The 21,468-nt window shown below is 44.3% G+C and overlaps 1 protein-coding gene and 1 long non-coding RNA gene across 3 annotated transcripts in view; one reads left to right on the forward strand and one right to left on the reverse strand.

Moving 5' to 3' along the window:
* The window catches only part of Ets1 (ETS proto-oncogene 1, transcription factor), a 121,825-nt gene extending 111,481 nt beyond the window's left edge, over positions 1-10,344 (reverse strand). Inside the window, exon 1 of one of the 2 annotated variants that reach the window (XM_048458793.3) lies at positions 10,212-10,344. In XM_048458793.3, the coding sequence (XP_048314750.1) occupies positions 10,212-10,329 (118 nt within the window). In that variant the 5' untranslated portion in view covers positions 10,330-10,344. The remainder of the gene's footprint in view (positions 1-10,211) is intronic. The other variant, XM_048458792.3, reaches the window with a different exon arrangement.
* Positions 832-4,928, forward strand: LOC148122395 (uncharacterized). The gene is made up of 3 exons (XR_015737735.1): positions 832-1,172; positions 3,580-3,717; positions 4,396-4,928. It is a non-coding gene; the product is annotated as an uncharacterized LOC148122395 (long non-coding RNA).
* Positions 10,345-21,468: the final 11,124 nt, after the last annotated feature.

Genomic DNA, 21,468 nt, shown 5'->3' on the forward strand with positions numbered 1-21,468 from the left:
ACCCCCCACAGAGCCCTGCGGTAGCCTCCAAAGCCTTCCACTGCTGTACCTCAGTTTCTCCCTCTGCTGCACTTCTTGGATCGCCATGTTTCTGGAAATGCCCTCTGTCCTCCAGTTCCTTCAGAACTGTGAGTCCCACGTCTCCTGAGGTCTCCAGGCCCGTGTCAGACCCTGTGCCCCCACCCCACTCTTCACCCCAGCAGGAGCGAGCTACTCCCTTCCGACAGTCGCCAGCGTATTATCTTCCTATTGTCTGCACTTATCGCTCCGCTCTACCAACATCTGTTTCTATTTATCTCCCCCGCTCCATCCTGAACTGGTTGAAGGTAGGCACTACGCCTTTTTTCACTTTGCATGACAGAAACGCAAATGTTTTTAAATCCATGACTGAGTGGGTGGGTGAGCGGGTGGGCGGGTGGATAAACAATTCTCTGCCTAAGTATGAAAGAGATGGGTCAGATGTGATTGCACTTGTTTTATAAATTGGAGGCTCTGCATAGACCAGGTCTGGATAAAAACCACCTGAAATGAGTGTGCCCCGTGTCCATCTCTAAGCAAAATCGATTTCGCTATGGTCACATCACTATTTCAAGTCACCTTATGGAAGAAGCCTGTTCCCGCTGTCCTATGCAAGCAGCCACACCTCTGCACTTAACCTTACTTCCCTCTCAAACTCTACCTCACCAGAATTCAAGCTCCCCAGAGCATTACTTAATCTATCCCTGAGTTCCTGCTGAGTCTTGCCACGTGACTGACATGCAAATTACTGCTGGGGATTAGAGGAAACCTGCGCACAGCCTTTGGTTCATGTTAATCCCTTTTAGATGATAGGGAAGTCTAGACCACCCGTTCGCTGCCCAGTTAGAGTTGGCCCTAGGGCTCCATCCTTCTCCTTTGCTTCCCCGCCTTCTTCATCCTGGAGTTTAGGGAGCAGGTAAGCTCTCGGTAGACGAACCAGCCAACCCTTTGGCCTATAGAATGTCTCGTATCCAGTATACTCCTCAGAAACTAGCTTTCTGTTCACTCTGAGAGAGTTTTTGTCTTTGCAAAGGATGTGGCTTTTTCAGCTTCCACTGGTCCAGGAGCCTTGGAACCCTGCCAGGACCTGCAAGCCCACACCCCTTCTCACCCAGGTCAAGTGACAGCGATGCACAAAGCCAAGAGATTAGCAGGTAACGGGGGGGGGGGGGGGGGGGGATGAGTGGGGGCAAAGCAAGAGGAGAATGAGGACTCTGAACAGATAAGCCTTGGTCAGGGCTGAATCCAGTTCACACAACTCTGTCCTGCTAGATTCCATCAGTGGGTAAATGAGACTTCAGTCAAGGGCTTTTCATTTAAATGATCTGCCCTTCTATGGGCAATTGAAAAAATATCCTAAATGATCAGCCCTTAGAGGAAATGAACAAATTGAACAACTATCCTAATAAACCACATGTGATTATTTTTTTTCTGCGTCCCAGGCATAGTGGTATGCACTTACGATTCTGTCGCTCAAAAGGGGGAGACAGGAACATAATGAGTTCATGGCCATCCTGGGCTACAGAGTGAACTAATAATATTTCAAAGTAAATAAATAATTACGTAAATAAATGATTAACATGATAGCATGCATTTATTGCAAATGTTTTGAAAACCCTCATATTTTGAAATCCTTCTTCTCTAACATACTTTAAATTCATAATAGAAAATCTTAAAATTGGTGACTTTTTTTAAAGATTTTTTTTTTCTGAATGCCAGACTATTTTGCTATTTCTGAATGCTAAATACTTTGACTTTTGGAAACCAGAATTTGAAAGATGCCTTTTGTTCTCCTTATGTATGTGTAAAAATCAACTGCCATTGTTATGCTTGTTTAGTGAGGTGTCTCCTTTGAGCTGCTCCGCATTATTTTATAGTTGGTTCTGTTGTTTTCCTCATCAACAAATAAGTTCCTAAATGTAGGGGAAAATAACTTAGAAAAGCCTCAAATGGTAAAAAAAAAAAAAAAAAAAAAAAAAAAAACCCTGCAATCCCACCATCCAGTCACATTCATGCTACACGTTCATGCTATTGTCTTAATTTGCTGTTTTAACCTGCTTTTCTCAGTGATAGTTGGCATAATGCTGTGGGCATTTTTCTGTCCGTAAGTGTTACTCTATCTCCTGAAAACTGTAGATGCTTACAAATATTCTGCATTCCATAATATATAATTAGCCACAACTGTCTCGTTACTGCCAAAATATCATTTTTTTTTAAAGACTGGGTCTTTCTGTATAGCTCAGACTGACCAGGAGCTCCCTATGCAGCCCAGGCTAGCCAATAATTGACAAGAAAAAGAAGTCTATACATGTTCAAAGTTGGTATAATTTTTTCCTGAATAGTCTCCATGTTTGGCTAGTTGGGTGAAAGCAGAGGTCTGACTATGCCATATAAAGACGTCCTGAGCTCTGTGGTCACCCTGATTGTCCTCTTATAAATGACACTAAAACAGAAAAAAGTATGGCATTCCACCACCTTGACTAGTGTCAAGAGTTGCCTGAAAGAGAGACCGTGCTGATCATGGAACCTGCTTGCCAACTGGGTGAAGGAATGTGCCAGAACATACCCAGAAAGACACAGATCTCTTAGGACAAAACTTTGTCACTGTGTGTTATGGAAGGTGTTCACTTGTAACAGTGAACTTGGGCTTCCTAAATGCAATAGAGAAGGGATCGATTATAAGAATACAATCAATGGATAGTTTAAAATGTTGTCTATAACTAATGCTGTGTTTGGCTCCAATCTATTTAATCTACCACACTACTGTGTCTGTCTTCCTCCATCATATCCCAGTTCCCACACATGGCCCGTGGCTTTTCTCCAGTCAGTTTGGAAGGTATCTTCTTCTGCTGCTAGTGTAGCAAAGCTACAAAGGCTGGTTCTGGAAATGCTTTAAGAGAGCTCATATTAAAGAATCAAGCATTCCTTACCATGCTTCTAGGAAACGGCGCTGTGAAGCAGCGGTTTCTCAGCCTGTGGGTCACGACCCCTTTGAAGGGTCAAATGACTTTTGCACAGGGGTCACCTGAGACCATCAGAAAACACAGATATCTACATTATGATTCACAGCAGTAGCAAAATTATAGTTATAAAGTAGCAACAAAAATACGTTTATGGTTGGGGGTTACCACAGCATGAGGAGCTGTGTTAAAAAGTGGCAGGGTTAGGAAATCTGGGACCACTGAGAGACAGACTGAACGTGAATAAATGGTTAGAACTGAGTGGTGCAGGAGAATTGTCTGTATTCTGTCAAGCTGCTTATTTTGAATAAACGCTGATTGGCCAGGCAGGAAGTATAGGCGGGTCAACCAGACAGGAAGTAGAGGCGGAGCAATGAGAACAGGAGAATGTTAGGAAGGAGGAAGCCCATTCCTCCCAGTTCTTCCCAGACCACTGGAGAAGCAACATGTGGCCTGCCCAGCTGAGAAAGGTACTGAGCCATGTGGCTAACATAGATAAAAATAATGGGTTAATATAAGGTACAAGAGCTAATAAGTAGTCTCAACTAATGGGCCAATGAGTTTTATAACTTAAGGAGATCTCTGTGTGATTTTCTTTCAGCTTGCTGGTTGTGGGGTACTGGGTGGGACAGAAACCCCAACAAGCAGGCCCCCTCATGTTACAACAGAGGACAGTCTTTCTGCCTTACTAAGACGGAAGAAGCCTCACTCTCTTCAAGATGGACTGTGGGCTCCCAGTGTAAGTATCCTTTAAACAGTGGCATTGGCCAATAAAGGCCATGTTCTGACTTCGGTGTGCTGCCCTCTCCGTCAGCAGTCACCCACTCCTTCACAAAGTTTTGAGGCAGCAACAATGACCATGTAATCAGCATGTCTTCTTTTTCTCCAGCTTCACTGGCAATTGTCCCTAGCCTCTTCTTAAATAAAATGGCTCATACCCACCTCTTATTCTTCTGCTTCTGAAATTTCTAATTAAGCCTAGCATTGTCAAGTCCTACATGAATGTGCATGACCAGTCTTCCTTACGATACTAAAATGGGTTCATGCCATTATGACTTTCTAAGAATATATTCTTTGGCTCTTCCTAGGGACCTAGGTCACTGATGTCTTCTAGAGAGGGCTAAAAGGTGGCTTAAGGGAGCTGGAGAGATGGTTCAGTGGTTAATAGTTAATACACCTGTCACAGAGGACCTGTGTTCATTTCTTACCACCTACATTGGTCACCTCACAACCTCCTGCCGTTCATCCCCAAGGTATCTGAGGCCCTCCACTATCCTCTGCAGGCAGCTGCCCCACGCACACACATAACTATATAATTTAGAAAGAAAGTATCTTTAACAGTGGTTTTACTCTAGTACATTATAGAGCTAGGAAATAGGGTTTCCTAGCTTCATAGATGATTTTGCCTTTCGTCCAGGAGAGGAAAGCCCCCCAGCCATCCCGCCGTCAGAGTGAACTGTCAAGAACAGACACAAAGGTTCTGCTGAGCTCTGATCGCCTCCAAACTCAGCTAGGACAGTGACAACTGTCGTCGCTGAAACCCATCAGAAGCTGACAAGCTACTCCTTCTAGTCGGGCAGCTAGCAGGTAGAGCATGTCATAAGAAAACCAACCTCGGCGGCAACAAAAGTGCACTGGTGATATTGTTCTTCCATCCCATGTAGGACCCTGAAAAGCAACCGTCGAACACAATCGGCCTTCAAATGCACTGCAGCAATGTGACCAAGTTAGGGGCTGACAGCTGATTAAACTAAGATCGTTTTAAACTTCAACCATGGAAACCAAAGCAAGGAATCTCGAAGAATGATGTTAAACCCTTCTTCTTCTCGACCAGGGATGTCTTAGAGGTCAGGGTCAAACAGATCCTTGACCAAGCCAAACCCAAAGAAGAATTGTAAGGCAAAATGTCAACTCTTGCCCAATGCTTGCTGCTAAAGAAATTCTTCAAGACCCTGGAATCTTAAGTAATTTCTTTTCAACCCATAGCATGTGGCCTGCGTTTGCAATCTAGAACTTAAATTGGGTTCTTGCTTGTCGTCAGAAGATCCCAACAAACAAGAGAGGTCATAAATAGACTGGGGGAACAACAGGGAACTGGATAGTTTTAATATTTTTCCTCTAAAACGGAAAGGAAAGACACCAGCTGACACGGATCTCTCAAATCCGGCCAGCAACTTCTTGGACTATGTCTAATTGTGATTTGCATGGTGGGGTTTTATTTGTTTTATTGCCCAAATTCTAAGGTTCCAATTTCCCAGTCTAATGCTAAACAGCTTGCTGGCACTCTGTGGCTAAGAGGGGTTCCACAGAGCCAGTGAATTTTGGACTCGGGAAGAAAAATGAATCAAATCATCTCATTTCAATAAGCTAAGGCCAGAGAACTGAGGTGTCAAGAAGAGCTTTGAAGCTTCAGACTGTGGGTGGACCTGGCTCTCCTTCCTGCGTGTGCCATCAGGACAGGGTTTCTTAACCTAGCCATCTTAGTTTCTTCAATTACAAAATGAAGATAAGAATACAACCCTTTGGGTTATTGAGGAGGGATATACAAAAGAAAAATATTTAGCTGCATTCTTATACATACTTAAAATGGTCAATAAATTATTTTATTGCTTTTTCATCAGCAGTACCTGGCATTTGCTGTTAGTAAGAAAGATGGGTTTTAGTATAGTTATTATATTAGTACTATTTTTACAGATTGAGGTAGCAGAGGTTACTTATTTAAAAAGTAGATGTAGTAGTGCATATTTTTAATCCCAGGATGCAGAGGCAGGCAGATCTCTGTGAGTTTCAGGCAAGCCACTGAGGACTTGTTTGGGAAAAAAAAAAGGAAGGCGAGAAAGAAAGAGGGGGAGATAGAGGCTTAGAACCCCATGATCTAAAATCTAAATAAATAACATTTAAGTCATCCAAAATATTAATCCCATTTAGGATCACAGACTGAATATCCTTAGTCAGGAATTTTTTGCAGAAGAGCCACAGTTTCCCATTCTAGGCACTGAGTATGCATACAACCAAGAAACAAGCATATTCTTATAGCTCCAACAGAGCTCTTGGAAAGACTGTAGCTGCTGTCACACAAACATACAAGCCAGGAACTATTGTAGCAGCTTCCTGAGTTGAATGTGTGTGTGTGTGTGTGTGTGTGTGTGTGTGTGTGTAAAACGCATATCCACGTTTTGTGGAGTAACACTTATACTAACTATTTATGGATACAGGGAAGCTAGTTGGCTGCTCTGGAAAGCATTGCAAAGGTTCCTGTTTCCTTGGACTTCCATTTTTGTAGCTGTCATTGCTTTTGATCTGACGTCGGGGCACCCAAACTATGAAGCACACATGAACTGAATGGCACAGTTCTGGTTACAAAGCAGCTCCAGATCTACCATGGCCATGTGAGGATGATGCTACCAGTCTCAGGATCTCACTCAGCAGCATTGCAGGACTCACCTGAATACACTTTGGGTCATGTCTACTAAGATGGGTACTTAGGAAGCAGAGTCACCTGGGAAACAGAAGCAAAGACATCTGCTGAGACTGAGCACAAGGCTGCACACTATAGATGCAAGGCACACCTGGCCAGAAAGAAATGCACAAGAGAAGCGCCGAGTCTCCTTGCCAAAGGATGGCCTAGGCCTCGGTCTTGCCCAAGAAACAGGCTAGTTCCTTAGCCTCTGATAACCTCAAGAAACTGAAGCCCTCAGGATCCTTTAAGTGATTCCAGGACAGAGGATATAGGAAGATTCCAGGACAGGGGACCAGAATGGCAACAGATCCCTCCACAGTAACAGGAGTCCTTTAAAGACCTCCACCCAGAGGTACCAAAAGATGATTTGGAAGACTGACTTGCCCCGATTATTAAGACTCACAGTCTAAAAAAAAAAAAAAAAAAAAAAAAAAAAAAAACAAAAAAAAAACAAAAAAAACAAAACAAAAAAAAACCTCTTTGAACTGGTTTTGCAAACTTTCCTGCTTCTAGATTTTTTTGTTTGTTTGCTTTTTGTTGTTGTTTTTTTTTAAAAAAGCCAACAAAAGAGAAAATCATATTTCCCCATGAAAGGTAGACTCCTGATTGGCACTAAAAGTTCCTTGTCTTACGCCCACCAAGTGATGGCTCAGTTTCCCCTGGAGGTTCAGGAACCACTCCTACACCATGGGGCCATCAAATCCATCACCTTCTGCTACAAGGAAGAAAAAAATGATCACAAACATTCTTCCCTCTCCCCAACTCTGCTCGAGACCCTGTTTTGTTTGGTGTTACTAGAATTCAGAAAACATTCATAGACTGTATCACACCATTTAAAATTGTATTGTCTTTTATTTTCAACTTTTCCCAGCAAAATATTGCTTTCTAAAGTAAATTATATAAAATTGAAAGTATGTTCATAGATATATTCTGCAGCCCTCTCTAAACAAGGCAGGGCACAAAGCAGAAGCAGGGCTCAGTGACCGTGCTGGGATGGATGGCTCACCCAGGCATTCCAGACATGCAGTTTTCTCCAGAATCACTGTCTTCTCAGCAAGTGGTAATTAATTTACAAATCCATCTTTGGAAAACAGGCCTGATCCCCAATACTCTCCCAGATACCTTGCAAAACCCTAGCGGCTTTTGTATGTCTTGGAGTTTCTGCTTCCTGTGATTGGAAACCCAGTCCTGGGTTCTCGTTTCCTTGATTCTGATCTGGTCCCATCAAGAGCTCACCCTGGTGATTTAAAGGAAGAGATCCATGTAGAGCACCTCAAATCCAACTGCACCCCGCTAGGTGAACACAAGCTCCTCCAGTGAAGGAGTTAGTTAAGTTAAAAAGAGTCCTGTGACCCTATACTGCCTCAGTAGAGTTAAGGAGGCCAAGGAGGATCTCACACAGAAGTTTCCCCAGGATTAAAGAAACAACTGTCGCCTTAAATGTCATTAAATTGCTGCTTCAAATATAAATACCACTCATATACTAAATGCTTTAAAATTCTCATGAAGCAGAAAGAAGGAGGGAAGAAGGAAGGGACAGAAGGGGGCAGAAGAAGGAAGGGAGGGAGCAAGCCCCAAGTTTTGACACATACCCATCTCTTCTGCTACTTGATGTGAGCCGCTGAGGAATTATAATAGGCAATTAGAAAAGGGTCATTGCCAGGGACTGTGTGTGTGTCTGTTCATTAAGAAATGAAGTTACAAGACCACACCTAAAAAGAAGACAGGAAAGCACAAGGGTGTTGGTGTTGAGATGGATTCCCTAAGGAAAGGAGGAAGGCGATGAGGTTGACTACAATTCTTTATAGAAATATATGAAACTGTCAATTACTTAAAAAAACATCAGGTTCAGCAGAACCATAGTTAAGGGTGAGAAATTCGCCCACACACTGAGGCTATCTGTGATCACAGGCAGAAATCTGTGCCCAGGACCTGTCCCCAACACGTTTGTTTGCCTTAGCCCAGCCCTCCCCTCAGAACCTGCACCCACACACCCAATGTCTTCCGATACCGATATTTCTTCAGACTACACTGGCCCTGTTGACTCTTTTATTTTTCAAAGATCTATGCTGCTTACTTATAGACTGCCCTCTTTGTAAACTAGGTGGGGCATCAGTAATCACTTGCATTTTAAAGACAATAAAAGCGGGATATGTTCATTCAGTAACCTGTCCTCCCTTACAAAGGCTGCCGTGCATAGAATCCAAGCACTTACCCACTTATCTCCTTCCTAATTTCAGCACTGACCCTCCTGGTCTTTGAACTCTATCCTTCTTAGGAATTTGAAGAGGCAATTGGAAGTGTGGGCTTAGAAGAGACTCCAAGGTCACCCTGCCAGGTGCTAGGGGATTGCCCCACTTTCCCAGATTCTGCTCTAGCCCTCCCTGGCACCTCTGGCAACTAGCACTTGGGTGTAAGGTGCCTTGTGAAGCGAAGAGCCCCTTGATAATCAGACACGCGTCCCCAGCAGCAGATTCAAGACCGAAGAGGCGGAGTGGCTGCAGCCTGCAGTTTGTTATTCCACTACTGACTGGTTAGTATAGAAGCTGTCAATTTACGATTAAAAAAGCGGCATGTTTCTTTGAATATTAATATTAATAACTGCAATAGTTAACACATGAAAAGACCTTTTCATCTTCAAAGCACTTCTCGCAAATTAACCCCTTACAGCTCTCTCTGGCCTGGGTTCTGGGAACAGCAGGTAAACTAGAGGAATAGAGGCCACCCAGCCCGCCCTGCGTGATCTGGAGCCTGCCGAACCAAAGGAGTTTCTCACTAGATTAAAAAGGTGCTGAAGTAATCCAGACCCCAGTTGATGAAAGAGTTAAAAGTGTCAGTAATTTTACAAATCAAACGGAGAGGCCAGAGAGAGGTACGTTTCAGGATCTGAATTTCCTGTTGTTTCCCACCCAGTTCCATGCAGTGATACAAAGTCGGAAGGAAAACAGCTTTGGGATGAAAATCAAAAAAGATGGGGGGAGCCTTACAATGGAATATCATGATCTCGCGCCACCCAGCATCTTTGGACAGTCCCCTCGCAGCAAAGTCTGCTTTGAAAAGTTATAGCAGACATTCTTAGAGTAACAAGAAGACATTTGGAAAGTGGAATAGATGTCCCAACTCCAGCCTCCCTCGGTAGCTGGGGCCCAATCCCTCAGTGCAAGGAAGAAGACCCCTCTAACCTGCAGACACCCCCACAACTACTGACCTACAGGGCTTGCAAGAATTCTCGGGCTTTTGCAGGACGTAAGTCACAAGGCAGAAGAAAGGACCCAATAGGCTGGCTTGCCTTCAGAAGGTCCTAATGGAGAGCGATTTACCCCCCCCCCCCCACACACACACACCGTGAAAGTCATTCATAAAATCGCTGGTAAGGGGGAAGGGGCAGGAAAGGCAAAACAGTAGACTTTCACCGAGAAGGAAAAAAAGAAAAGCAAGTTTTTAAGTGCAGTTTTATTTCTCCGGAAGGGTCTGCAAAGGACATTCACGTTGTGAAGTGTCATTTGCAAGGATTTACAATGTGAGTGGTTTTGCCTTTGGGGGCGGGGGTGACAAGAGTCCTGATTTTGAGCTTGTTTAATGAGGTTGGGAAATAATTTTAAAAAGCATTGTTAAACAATGTAGAAGGTAAATAAGGAAAGATGTTTTTAGGAAAGGAAGAGAAACTTGCTGTTCCTTAAAACTTTCCCAGTTTACCCATTAATTCATAAAACATAGGGGAGTAGAGGGAAAATGGGATGAAAGTTTTCAACAGAAACTCAGCCCTCACTTACGACTTTGCCGGAGAGTTGGGCGAGGAACGAAGTGAGCTTCTCCGAAGGTCCGCGGGCTCTTTCCAGCTACTACCTGCGCGAATCCTCCGCTCCAGGCTAAAGAGGATGCAGAGACCATAATGCTCCTAATAGAGCTGCCTCCTGAAATGGGAGGTGTGGTCAAGCAAGGGAAGCAGAAGAGGCGGTCTCCAGGCAGCCTCTGGCACTAGGGCAGCGGTCAAAAGCCCAGCAAATAGTGTCGCTGTCTGTGGCAGCCCCAAATCACACCTGATTATTTTTATCCTTCAAGTGATACCTCAAATAAATATAACTGAGCCAGGGGCATAGTTGGGAGGAAGGTGAACCAAGGAGAGCAAGCTAGTTACTTGGGGGTGCTCTACTAGACATGTGATTAGTTCTATTCCGTGTGGTTTGACTTTCTCAGTGGAACTGCGTTCACCTAGGCTATGAGTCGGGGTAGGGGCGGGTTTGCTGTAAAATCACTCAGGGGAATGTCTCCAGTCTCTCACTGTCTCGGGGGAATGCCTCCTGCCTCTTGCTCACCTGGACTTAGGTTTCTTGTTGTTCTTTATTAACCTGATGTGCGAAGTGTGCATGGTTCACACTGGGTGTCTGCTGATTGATAACCACGTGTGTACGCTGAACATCACAGTGCATTCCTTCACAAAAATCCAAGGATTTGGGTCCATATCATGCGAGATGATCTCACCAGCCTCCACTCTCGAACCAGGTTTGATAGAAATGTAGTCACATTGTCCTGATTGTATGTGGAGGGGAGATGGCTAAACCGGAAGCTGGGGTTTCTGAAGAATAAAGCTCAAGTGTCTCTTCACATAAACCTGGCTCCAGGTGACCTTTGCCACGGAAGAGCATTAGTGGTTCTGATGACTTTGGTGATGCCGGCCATAGGTAAAAATTAAAAGTGGCCCTGGTGGTTTCAGGTGATGCCTAACATCACCTAAGACGAACATCCGTGGTTCTGATGGCTTCAAGTGATTTCTGGCATAGGTGAGCATTGGCAGATCTGACTTTTCTATGACGTCGGGATTAAAAGGCAGAAATATTAACATGTATCATTTTGAGACAATAAAAGCAACACGGAAGCCTAGAAGCCACTCTAGATAAACGCGCACAGCATCTTTTCTTCACTTTTCATTCACAGGGATGATGATAAGAATGTCAAAGAGAAATCTCATTTCTGTGACCAGAGAAACATTGGGAAAGTCTTTATCTGCCTGCAGTTCCAAGACTTTGACCCTAAGATTCCATTTATATTGAGTAATGGATGAGTCAAGATTTGCACAATTGCTTCCTTTCCTTCTTAGTGAAGACACAAATACTCCACTTGGAAGTCCACAAAGACCTTCAGCGTCATTCAGAAAATCATCGTGTTTATCCTTCGTCGTACATGTTAGTAGCGCAGTTCCCATAAACTTGTGGCTGAAACAGTATTTAACACTCATGCTTCTCTCCCGTGTATTAACATGACTTGGATGAAAGCCACGCTTTGCTATTGGCTCAGTCCGTTTAGTTTAATAAATGGCTACACCCGGCACTGTTCTCAGGATGAGGGATCTAACCAGATCGCGTTGCTGTGAGAAGAGACACACACAAGCCAGTCATCTTCAGAGAGCATAATGTCAGCTGTGAGAGACGTCTATGAAGTTAAGCAACTTCGGCCTGTCAGTTAGTTCCGGCGTGCTGCCCAGCTTCAACAGGGCATGGTCAATTAAATCCGTCACAAGTATTTGTAATCGTAACCACTATGTGTACAAGATGACTGGAAAAAAATAGATGTCCATTTTTGTTCTCTCAAAGTATATGACATAATTGAGAGACTTTTTTTGCCCTGCACTTGTAGAATTCATATACAGTCACCTGTAGGACCTTAGGGCTATCCTCTTCTGCAACCTGTCACAGTACAGAGGAGAGGAGAAATCCAAATGGTAAAAAAGAAGCCATTGCTAGCACAACGTGCCTAGCCTCTAGGCCCTAGAGAATGAATACTCAAGAAAGCAGAACGTTCTATTTTTGACAGTATCTTCAGAAACACAGCATTGGAGAGATATCTACGTACAAAAGAAGTGGTGAAGCTAGGTTCCTACCTCTGGAGAGTGGTTTCTGTGCAAGCAGAGAGATCTGAGTTCAATCCCCAATACCCACAGAAAAGCTGGATGTGGCATCATGTGTCTGAAGTCTTAATACTGGGGAGATAGAAACAGAAAGGGTCTATCTGGTGCATCACATCTCATGGGCAAGCTCCGGGTTTGGGAAAACGCAGTCAGTAGTGCTAGATGGGCAAGCTCATTGTTCAGAGAAATGCAGCCAGTAGAACTGCAGGGGCAGACTCCGGGTTCAGAGAAATGCAGCTAGTCCTGACGCGTGAACAAGCTCAGAGTTCAGAGAAATGCTGTTCAGATGGTCTTGAATCAAGAGTCTTCTGTGAATGAGCATGATTTGGAAGAAAAGAAAAAGAAAAGAAAAACCAATTCCTTGGTACTGGTTCAGCCAGTTTAGTTTAGTAAGTGTCTGCGCCAGGCTCTTTTGTAGACACGAAAATGGAACAAGATCACACTGGTGTGGGAAGTGAGACACACAAGAGAGGGTCGTACATGTTTCCAAAAGAAACGAGGTGGAAAGTGATTGAGTAAGACGTCTGACATCAGCCTCTGGCTTCCATACACACGAACGCTTACCCGCACAGTCTTCTAAGACGCTGTGATAAGAAAATCTATGCAACAATAAAAACCAATTACTCTGTCTCAATTTGTATTAAACAAACCATAACGGGAATAAGTGCTGTAATCACAGATGGCCCAGAGCAAAGATAAATAATCCGTCAGAAAAAGGGGTTATAAACTAAGGCTAGGGAGGTGGCTCAGTTGGTTGAGTACTTGCCTAACATGTAGGAAGTCCTGGGTTCAAACCCAGCCCTGCATACACTGGGTGTGGTGGCTCACATCTGAAATCCAGAAGAGAGTATTGAATTATGGCAGGCAGCGTGGTCTCTGTATTCCATAGAGATGGCTCCCTGACAGAAATCAACTTCAAGGAGACAAGCTTTAGCTTAGAATTCCAAGTGACAATCCCCCACCCCATCGTGCAGAGAAGTCATAGCAAGAACTTGAAGCTTCTAGTCACATCACATCTGAAGTCAAGAGTCTAAGACATGAGGACATACATGAAACTGCTCAGCTAGCCTTTTCATTCACAAGTATGAACCTGGGCCCAGCCCGTGAAATGGGCCACCCACATTCAGCAGGGGACATCTCTCCATTCATCCAGCTTTTAAAACTTCCCTCATGGGCTTGCCCATCCCTCACTGAGCCCCTCTTCGTAGGTGAGTCTAGCTTTATCGAGCAGACAATTAAAGCAAGTAACCACAATTATACCAAAAAAAGAAGAAGAAGAAAAAGAAAAAGAAGAAGAAGCAGCTTTCTTCTCAGTCATATGTTTTTACGTTAGCTTAAATGAAGGATGCCAATATGGTTCAGACGGTGCCACTGAGACATTAGAGCATGCATGGATTTCCAGGGCAATGGCCTCCAAGCCAGGGCTGTTCCAGCTGTGAAGAAGTCCTTTCCCCTTTCTCATCCTAGCAAGCTACAGTGCAAGGCACAGTAGAGAAGGAACGGCAGTAAATTTCTGGATATAATGCGTGGCGAGGGCCTTCAGCTCTTCATTGCCAATCATCTCTCGATTCCACCACAGGCGCTAAAAGGTAGGAGCTGTGTCCCAGCCTCTTCCAGGGGTTCCGTATGCCACTCTGCACAGGGAGAGCGAAGTCTGAAATGAGGAGCACCATTATATTTAAGGAAGCCCCGTGCAAACCACTAATGACTTTCTGCACTTTGCATATTATATTATTCTTTTCACTTTTTTGTGGGGGAGAAAACTCCCTTCTGATGCTTTGGAAGACTTCCTTTTCATGGGACGACAGCACCTGGACAAAATATCAAAACGATAGAGGCAAAACTTCAGACTCCGTTACGGGCACCGTTGTCACCAAATATCAAGGCGGCCACAGAAAGCTAAGATGAAAGGAAGGAGAGGAGCGGAGAGCCTGTGTCTAGTCACACCCGGGCTCTGGAACCTCTTATCCCGTGCTTTGTAATGAATCGCCTTCCTTCACATGATCAAAAGCCGAGGCCCTGTCCCGAGCCCCAGCTGGAACTGAGGTGGCACACATCTGCACGCTCACATCTGGCACCCAGGCATTCGTCATTCTGCATGTGCCAGAAAGTCTATCTAAAGGGAAAATGGACTTCTTGGCATCGTCCTCCAGGACCTGGTTAATGTGTTGCACCCTTCTTTCCTGCACCAGCTTTCTGTTGTGAACTTCCTTTCTGCCATATGGCATGGGCTAGAAACAGGGCTCCAGCTGCTTCTTCGGCAGAGCGGTTTGTATGATGGTTGCTGATGCATCTTCACACCATTCCTATCCTGGCTGATGAGCCGCCTTTGGAACCCGCAGATTCGGATGTAAGCAGCCGGTGAGAGCTGACTATCTAACGCCCCACTGAAGCCCTATCCCTCACCACCTCCTTCCCCCTCCTTCCTGGGACTCCACTTCTCTCCCTGTACTTCTGTCCCCCTGTCTCTTCTCTCTCAAAATATCTCTCATTTCTTCACACCATCAGTCTAACTCACAGGACATTCCTGGTAACAAAGACAAGATGAACAACACATGGTGGAAACATCTACAAACCAAAAGGTGTGGATCTGAAGCTAAGAGTCTCCACCTGATAAAGGTTACATTAAAGCATAGGAGCCTAGAGCACACTTAAAGCCAACTATCACCTGGTCACAGCCTAGCCCTGTTTCTTTCTATGTTACCATGGGCACTTTATTTACAGTTGCTGAATTACATAACATACCTAGAAGATCTTTGTGAGAGGTAGAAAACCAATGAGCACAATGTATTTAAGCCAATGCTGAGAGGAAAGATTGTAGCTAATTGGCGTGAGAAGTCCTTCTGTCTACGCCTTGCTTTTATTGGTTAATGAATAAATCTGTTACGGCCAGTGGTTTAGCAGAATAGAGCTAGGCGGGAAAACTAAACTGAATGCTGGGAGAAAGAAGGAGGAGTGAGTGGAATGCCATGTAGCCACCAGAGGGGAAGGACACGAGCTGCTAACTGGAACCTTGCCAGTAGGCCACAAACTTTTTTTTATTATTTTTAAAACATAAAATAATAGAAATGGGTTGTTTCAAGATATGGATTAGCCGCAAATAGACGTAAGCTATTGGCCAAACAGTGTTGCAAATAATATAGTTTCTGTGTGTTTATTTTGGGTCAGGGCAGCTGGGAATGAACAAGTGGCCTCCGCCAATAGCTAACGACTGGCATTGTGGCTGAACCCAACACTATTTCTCACTCCATTCCTAAAGACTCTTGCATATCAGCGGAAAGCTAGGGTTCTGACTGCCTCGTGGCTGAATGCTGGACTGTTCATCAGGACAGGAAAGGTTGGTACAATGCCTAGTGAGGTAATTAGGAGGTGCTTGCTAGAGAGGGTGTTGTCCTGCTGAGTCTATCAGACAGTGGCAGCTACAGTTTGGTGGCCCACACGGGGGAATGTGAAACTGTCTTCTTTTTCCTTTTAGTAACGGCTCACTGATCGCAACCTGATCCCAGTCTCAAAATCAGATCTTTCCAAGACACCAAAACAGGACCAACTCTTAGGGTTTCCCCAGCAGACTCCTTTCATGGGGTATGGGGGCACTACCATTAAAGCACTCCCTAGTCTATGATAGACAAAAATGATCCTCAACTCTCTCTCTTTGGTGGGAGGCTGCAAGGGATTATGGGAACGCTCTGGATTCTCCTTTCTCCAGAGTCCTTGGGAAGTGGTGGCTCTGTGCCTTGGGCATCTCCTTCCATGGGCTAACTTGGTTTCATCTACTGAGAAAAGATGCCTCTCAGAGCAGAAACACCATGACCAAGAACTTCTGAAGCCAAAAGTCTGTGGCATAGAAAGCATCCTTGGGGGTTTGCAACCTCATCACCTCTCAAGTAAGTAAACAGAGTTAGAGAGATGAATCTCTTGGTGTCACATAGCTTTGGTGTTAAATGGTGAGCCTACATTCGAATGTCAGCTGCAGGCAGCTCATCATGAACGAGGCTGGAAGAGTATCACTGGCTAAGTAACCACATTGAAAAGGCAAATTTCTAATTAAGCTGATCTGTTGTCAGAACAAAGCTCCCGTTTTCTCACCAAAAGCAGTGGATTGCCCTGGATATTTCAGGTCCCATAGACCAGAAAGCAGAAGGAACACCAATTCACCACAGAGCGTTCACCATAACTTTGGCTGTCTCCTAAGTCCAGCAACCACAGCCATCTGCATCCATGAGTGTGCTGAGAGATTTATAGACCGCTACCTTTGCTGACTATTAATGCATTCATTGTGCTGGCTTGAGGCTGATGAATGATTGGAAATAGATCAGCTTGTTTTGAAGCCTTTTTAGAACATCAGTCAACAGAATGCCAGGTTTGTTACCGACGTCTTTATTCTAGATACTTCCTTTCCTCCTTGAATATAGCAAAGGCCACTCCTGTCCTCAGGGACTTAGGAAGAGGAGCTAAGAGGTCCTGATGTCTCCCACTCTGTGCCTTTCACAGAAATTGATTCTATCTCTTCAAGGAGACAGTCTTTGGCCATTCCTGTATCCCATTTCTCATTAGATTCTGGATTCCCACTGTGGGCTTTAATCACATATTGTTTCCCTCATAGAGCAAAATTTTTACTTTTTCAATATTTCATTTTTTGCTTTTAGCAAAAGCATTGGTCTTTTTACCATTGCCCCTTCAACATTCATCCCATGTCCTTGCCTGAAATCTAAATCAAAGCTAAATAAATACTTGAGAGATGGATGACTCTGTGGAGAGATGAATGGGTGATGGATGGATGTGTGAGTGAGTGGGTGAAATGAGTTAGTGGATGGATGGATGGGTGGGTGGGTGGATGGATGGGTGGATGGATGGATGGGTGGGTGGATGGATGGTTCCATGAGTGATAAACTGCTAGGTAAAGGACAGAAGGGTGAGTCAATGGATAAAGATACCGATAAATGAGTATTTGAATGTTGGATGTATAGAACCTAATTTGTCTAACTATTTCTTAATTTTTTGTGGCGCTGGGAATCAGACCCAGGTTTTATCTGTGCTAAGCAAATATTCTCACACTGAGCTGCACCTGGGGCCCCAGGCTTTGTTCTTTGATCTTTTCATTGCTTCTGCCGGTGTCGCATAACGAAATACCACACTCTGGCAGCTCCGGTCATCTCTGGTAGACACCATAAAACTGTTGCACAATGAACCGTTTTCCCCCAACCAACACAAAAATAAACCTGTCAGGAGAATAATTTACCTTTTATATAGCACAAAGTGAAGAGATGACAATTGACCAGAAAATTCAGGCTGTGTAAACAGACAAAATGAGTCACCACTCTTTGGGGCTATTATCTGGGTAACTTGGTCTCCATCTGGTCTGGTATTCCTGATTCTTTGTCTGGATACATTCCCCATTTTATTTTTCCTTGAGGAGGAGTAACATAAAAGAAACTGTGGTTTCCAGTCTAAGTCCAGATTTGGGGGCTACATGATCTCCCTTGGAAGCAAATCCTACAAAGTTTTTTTATTTTTTTTTCAATAATATGACCCTTGAAGGAAGACAGACAGTATGATTTCCCCACATTCCACAGTTTTAGTTGACTGTTGAGACAGACAATTGCTTCACCACCCACGAACTTGACTAAGAGGTGGTCTTTTGGTGTTCCTTGAATATCATTATTGGCTGCTTAGTGTTGTAGCTATCATAATAGTGAACAGAGTGATCTGCCCAGACAGAGCAGTGAACACAGTGATCTGCACAGTGACCAAAGTCAAATGGTATCCAAAGGATGGGCTGAATTTCCCAGGGCACACATTAACCTTTGCCTCGGTGCCTGCCGCAGAATTGTCTAAGTCAGTAGACAACAGCTTCACATTTGAGGTCGTCTGAGTTTTAGATCGAAAAGCTGTGTTAATCCTGTTATGTTTTGCTCCCGGCTGAAGCGCATTCTTTACAGTGAGCAGGTGGAGAGCAATCTTGTCCTCGCCCTGACTTCAGACTAGGACGGAGTATGGCAAGGAAGATGTTGGCTACAAAAGCCAATGGTTTGCCAGCACATCTGCCCCAAGAGCTCTTTAAAACCAACTAAGGAAGATCACATAGCTTTGAGTTCAAGTCTTGAACCAGCCAGAAAGCATCTGAAGCCATCAAAGATACTGATCTTCCTCTCTGCAAATAGCTCCTGACTATGGACCATTCGCCTCATTATCTGAAGACACTGAGTTAATCAGGCAGCTTCTTTCGTTTCACATCCCAGCTCATCCCTGGCAGAGGCCCAACACAATGCTGTCTAATACTTTTGATTTGATTTGGGTGGCATTAAAACTAGCAGTGTGTATGGAGGTCGACCAGATGGCTCAGGGCGTGAAGGTGCTTACTGTGCCAGTCTGAGTTGGAATCCAGAAACCATGTAGGTGGAAGGAGAGAACCCGTTCCTGAAAGTAGTCCTCTGAACTCCTTACCATGCAATCTCTCTCTCTCTCTCTCTCTCTCTCTCTCTCTCTCTCTCTCTCTCTGCCCCTTCCCTCCTCTCTCTGTCATACTAAACAAAATAAAATAATGAAAGAGCCTACACTTTTGAAATACTGAGTGTTTGGATAGGGAATACTTCTGAAGAGGGCAAAAAGGTGCAAGAAGAGTGTGGTGATTTGAAAGAAAATGGCCCCCAACGGGAGTGGCACTATTAGGAGGAAGTGTGTCACTGTTAGGGCAGGCTTTGAGCTCTCTTTCACTCAAACTTCCCTCATTGTGACAGTCAATCGACTTCCTGCTGCCTGCAAGATGGAGTATTCTCAGTTCCAGCACCACGTCTGCTGCACGCTGTCATGTTCCCTGCCTTGATGATAAGGAACTAAACCTCTAAATTGTAAGGAAATCTCCCCAATTAAACATAGGCTGTGTAAGAGTTGCCATTGTCGTGGTGTCTCTTCACAGCAGCAGAAACCCTAACAAAGACAAAGAGTAAAAGTAAAATAATTTTTTAAAGTATTGTTTCTTCTTGTTCTTAGTGTGCTCAGCATTCTGATGGGACAGAGATACAGAAGATTCTGGAGAAGGTCTGCCTCGAAATGATCAAAATGCAAGCACCTTCAGGGGGAGGATTCCATGTGGATGTTACGATCTTCCTTTAAATATCACTTTCCAGGACTGAAAGTCAATGAGTTGTTCTGTTTTGGCAGTGCTGGGGGCAGAGAGGTCGAACCTGGGGCGTTGAGCATGCTAGATGAGCTGCTGGGCTGGAGCCCCGCCCCCAAGGATTCTAATCTCAAATCCAAAAGCAACTTGTTCTTTCACTTTTTTCTTCAATTTAGTCTTTTATAAACTAAAAATAAAATGTGTCAATCATTTAAAAACTGGGAAACTAGAAAATGTCAAGACAAGAAGATTCAATGGGTATCTAAACCCTCATCTGGAGGCGGCAATGAAAATGTTGCCGTAGATTCTTATTTCTTTCTGGTCCTTCCTATGTGAATAAGCATTTTATGTTGCATTAAATAAAGCAGACCTGCACTGAAGATGGTATTTTAGTGTAATTTTTTTTAGTCATAAATCTTAACTGTAAAGACAGCCTTCCACAGTATTTTTTTAAATAATATCTGTCTAAAAATTCTCACCTATCTGCCTCAAAAGCAAGAAATTGAGTCCAGAATGGTGTTTTGTCAAACTGACACATCTAGTAATGTCATGCCATACTGACACTTTTAGGTCATGAGATCGGAGTCAACTACTGCTTTCCCTAACCAGGTATGTGTTAGAGGTCAGGTCTCGCTGGTAGATTTGCTATCTGTGAAGTGAAGGATTAGAGCTGATTTCTAGAAAGCCTCCAAATTGGAGATTAGTGATGCACTGATCACATGCTCCTGAGTCTTAGCTGCCCCTCCTTGCCTGCTCAGTGAGTTCCAGATGAGAGGGATTTTCTATTTCACGTCATCCTTTGATTTGTTTGCCTTTAATAATCTCCACTTCCTTCTCTCTGAAACAATGCAGTGTGATGCCTTTTATCTTCTCCTGGAAGGACAGGAGATTGGCTGCTTCCACCACTGTACCCTGGGCCCCTGTCTCCTTCTAGAAGTGAAAGTTCCACGCTGCAGCTCAGGGACCAAGCAGGTCCCCCTGTGTATGCTCCTAATGTCAGGGTCCATGGTTCAGGTGTCCTGTGTGTGGTCCCGATGTCAGATTATAGGTCTCAAGTGTGTGCTTCTGGTATCAGGCTCCATGTCCCAGGTACCTCTGTGTGTGCTCCTCATGTAAGGTTCCATGTCTGAGATGTCCTGTGTGTGCTCCTGATGTCAGACTCCTTGCCTCCAAAGTGAAAAACTGACACCAGAGTTCCCAGTAAATCTCTTTCTTCCTGCAGGCATCAACAGAGAGAAGCCAGGAAAACTCAAAAGCACACTTTGTCTCCATGGGAACAGAAAAGCCCATCTTTTCTCTTTTCAAAGACCCTGCTAAGATTGTGTTCCATGTCATTGAGTGACTGGGGAGACAATCTTTGACTCTGAACATGGGGGACTCAACTTGCCTGCAGTTTAAAATGCACCAGAATCCCTGGAGTCTAATGTTCCAGTTTGTGGAATGATAGAACTATATGTCGGGTTGCCTGAAGCTCCAATGTGCAATTTCTGCACTACTGAGTTCCTGGTAAACCATGCCCATGTCTGAGAAGGTGGAGTCCCTCAAGCCCCAGGCAACCTAAGCTATTCATGGCACATCCAACACAGATCTGGAGATTGGGCACAGGTTTTGAATTTTATCCCTGCTTATCTCTAAAGTCTGACAAAAATGCTAATAACTTCTACCAGAAGACTCTTCTGGAGCACATGCATGCGGAAGATACAGACAGGCTTCTGATGGCTTGCTTTTATCATCAATTATACCCAACCTGGGGACTCGCAATTCTGGTGAGAAATAGGGGGATTATGACGGACACAGTCCCAGCACATCTCATTATCTTAGGTGATGCTGATACCTACATATCAGGAAGTGGGATTCCAGAGAATGGGGGCATCCAAACAATGAGCATCCCTTGTCTGACTGTGTCTTCCTCTCTCCAGCAGCGTCACCAGACACAGCAATATCGAATCGAGCAATACACCATGCCCTCTCCACAGCCTCCGCTCTCAGCAAAGATCGCTTCTCGGTT

This window comes from Myodes glareolus, chromosome 4, assembly GCF_982192425.1.
Source record: "Myodes glareolus chromosome 4, mMyoGla1.1, whole genome shotgun sequence".
Classification (NCBI taxonomy): domain Eukaryota; kingdom Metazoa; phylum Chordata; class Mammalia; order Rodentia; family Cricetidae; genus Myodes; species Myodes glareolus.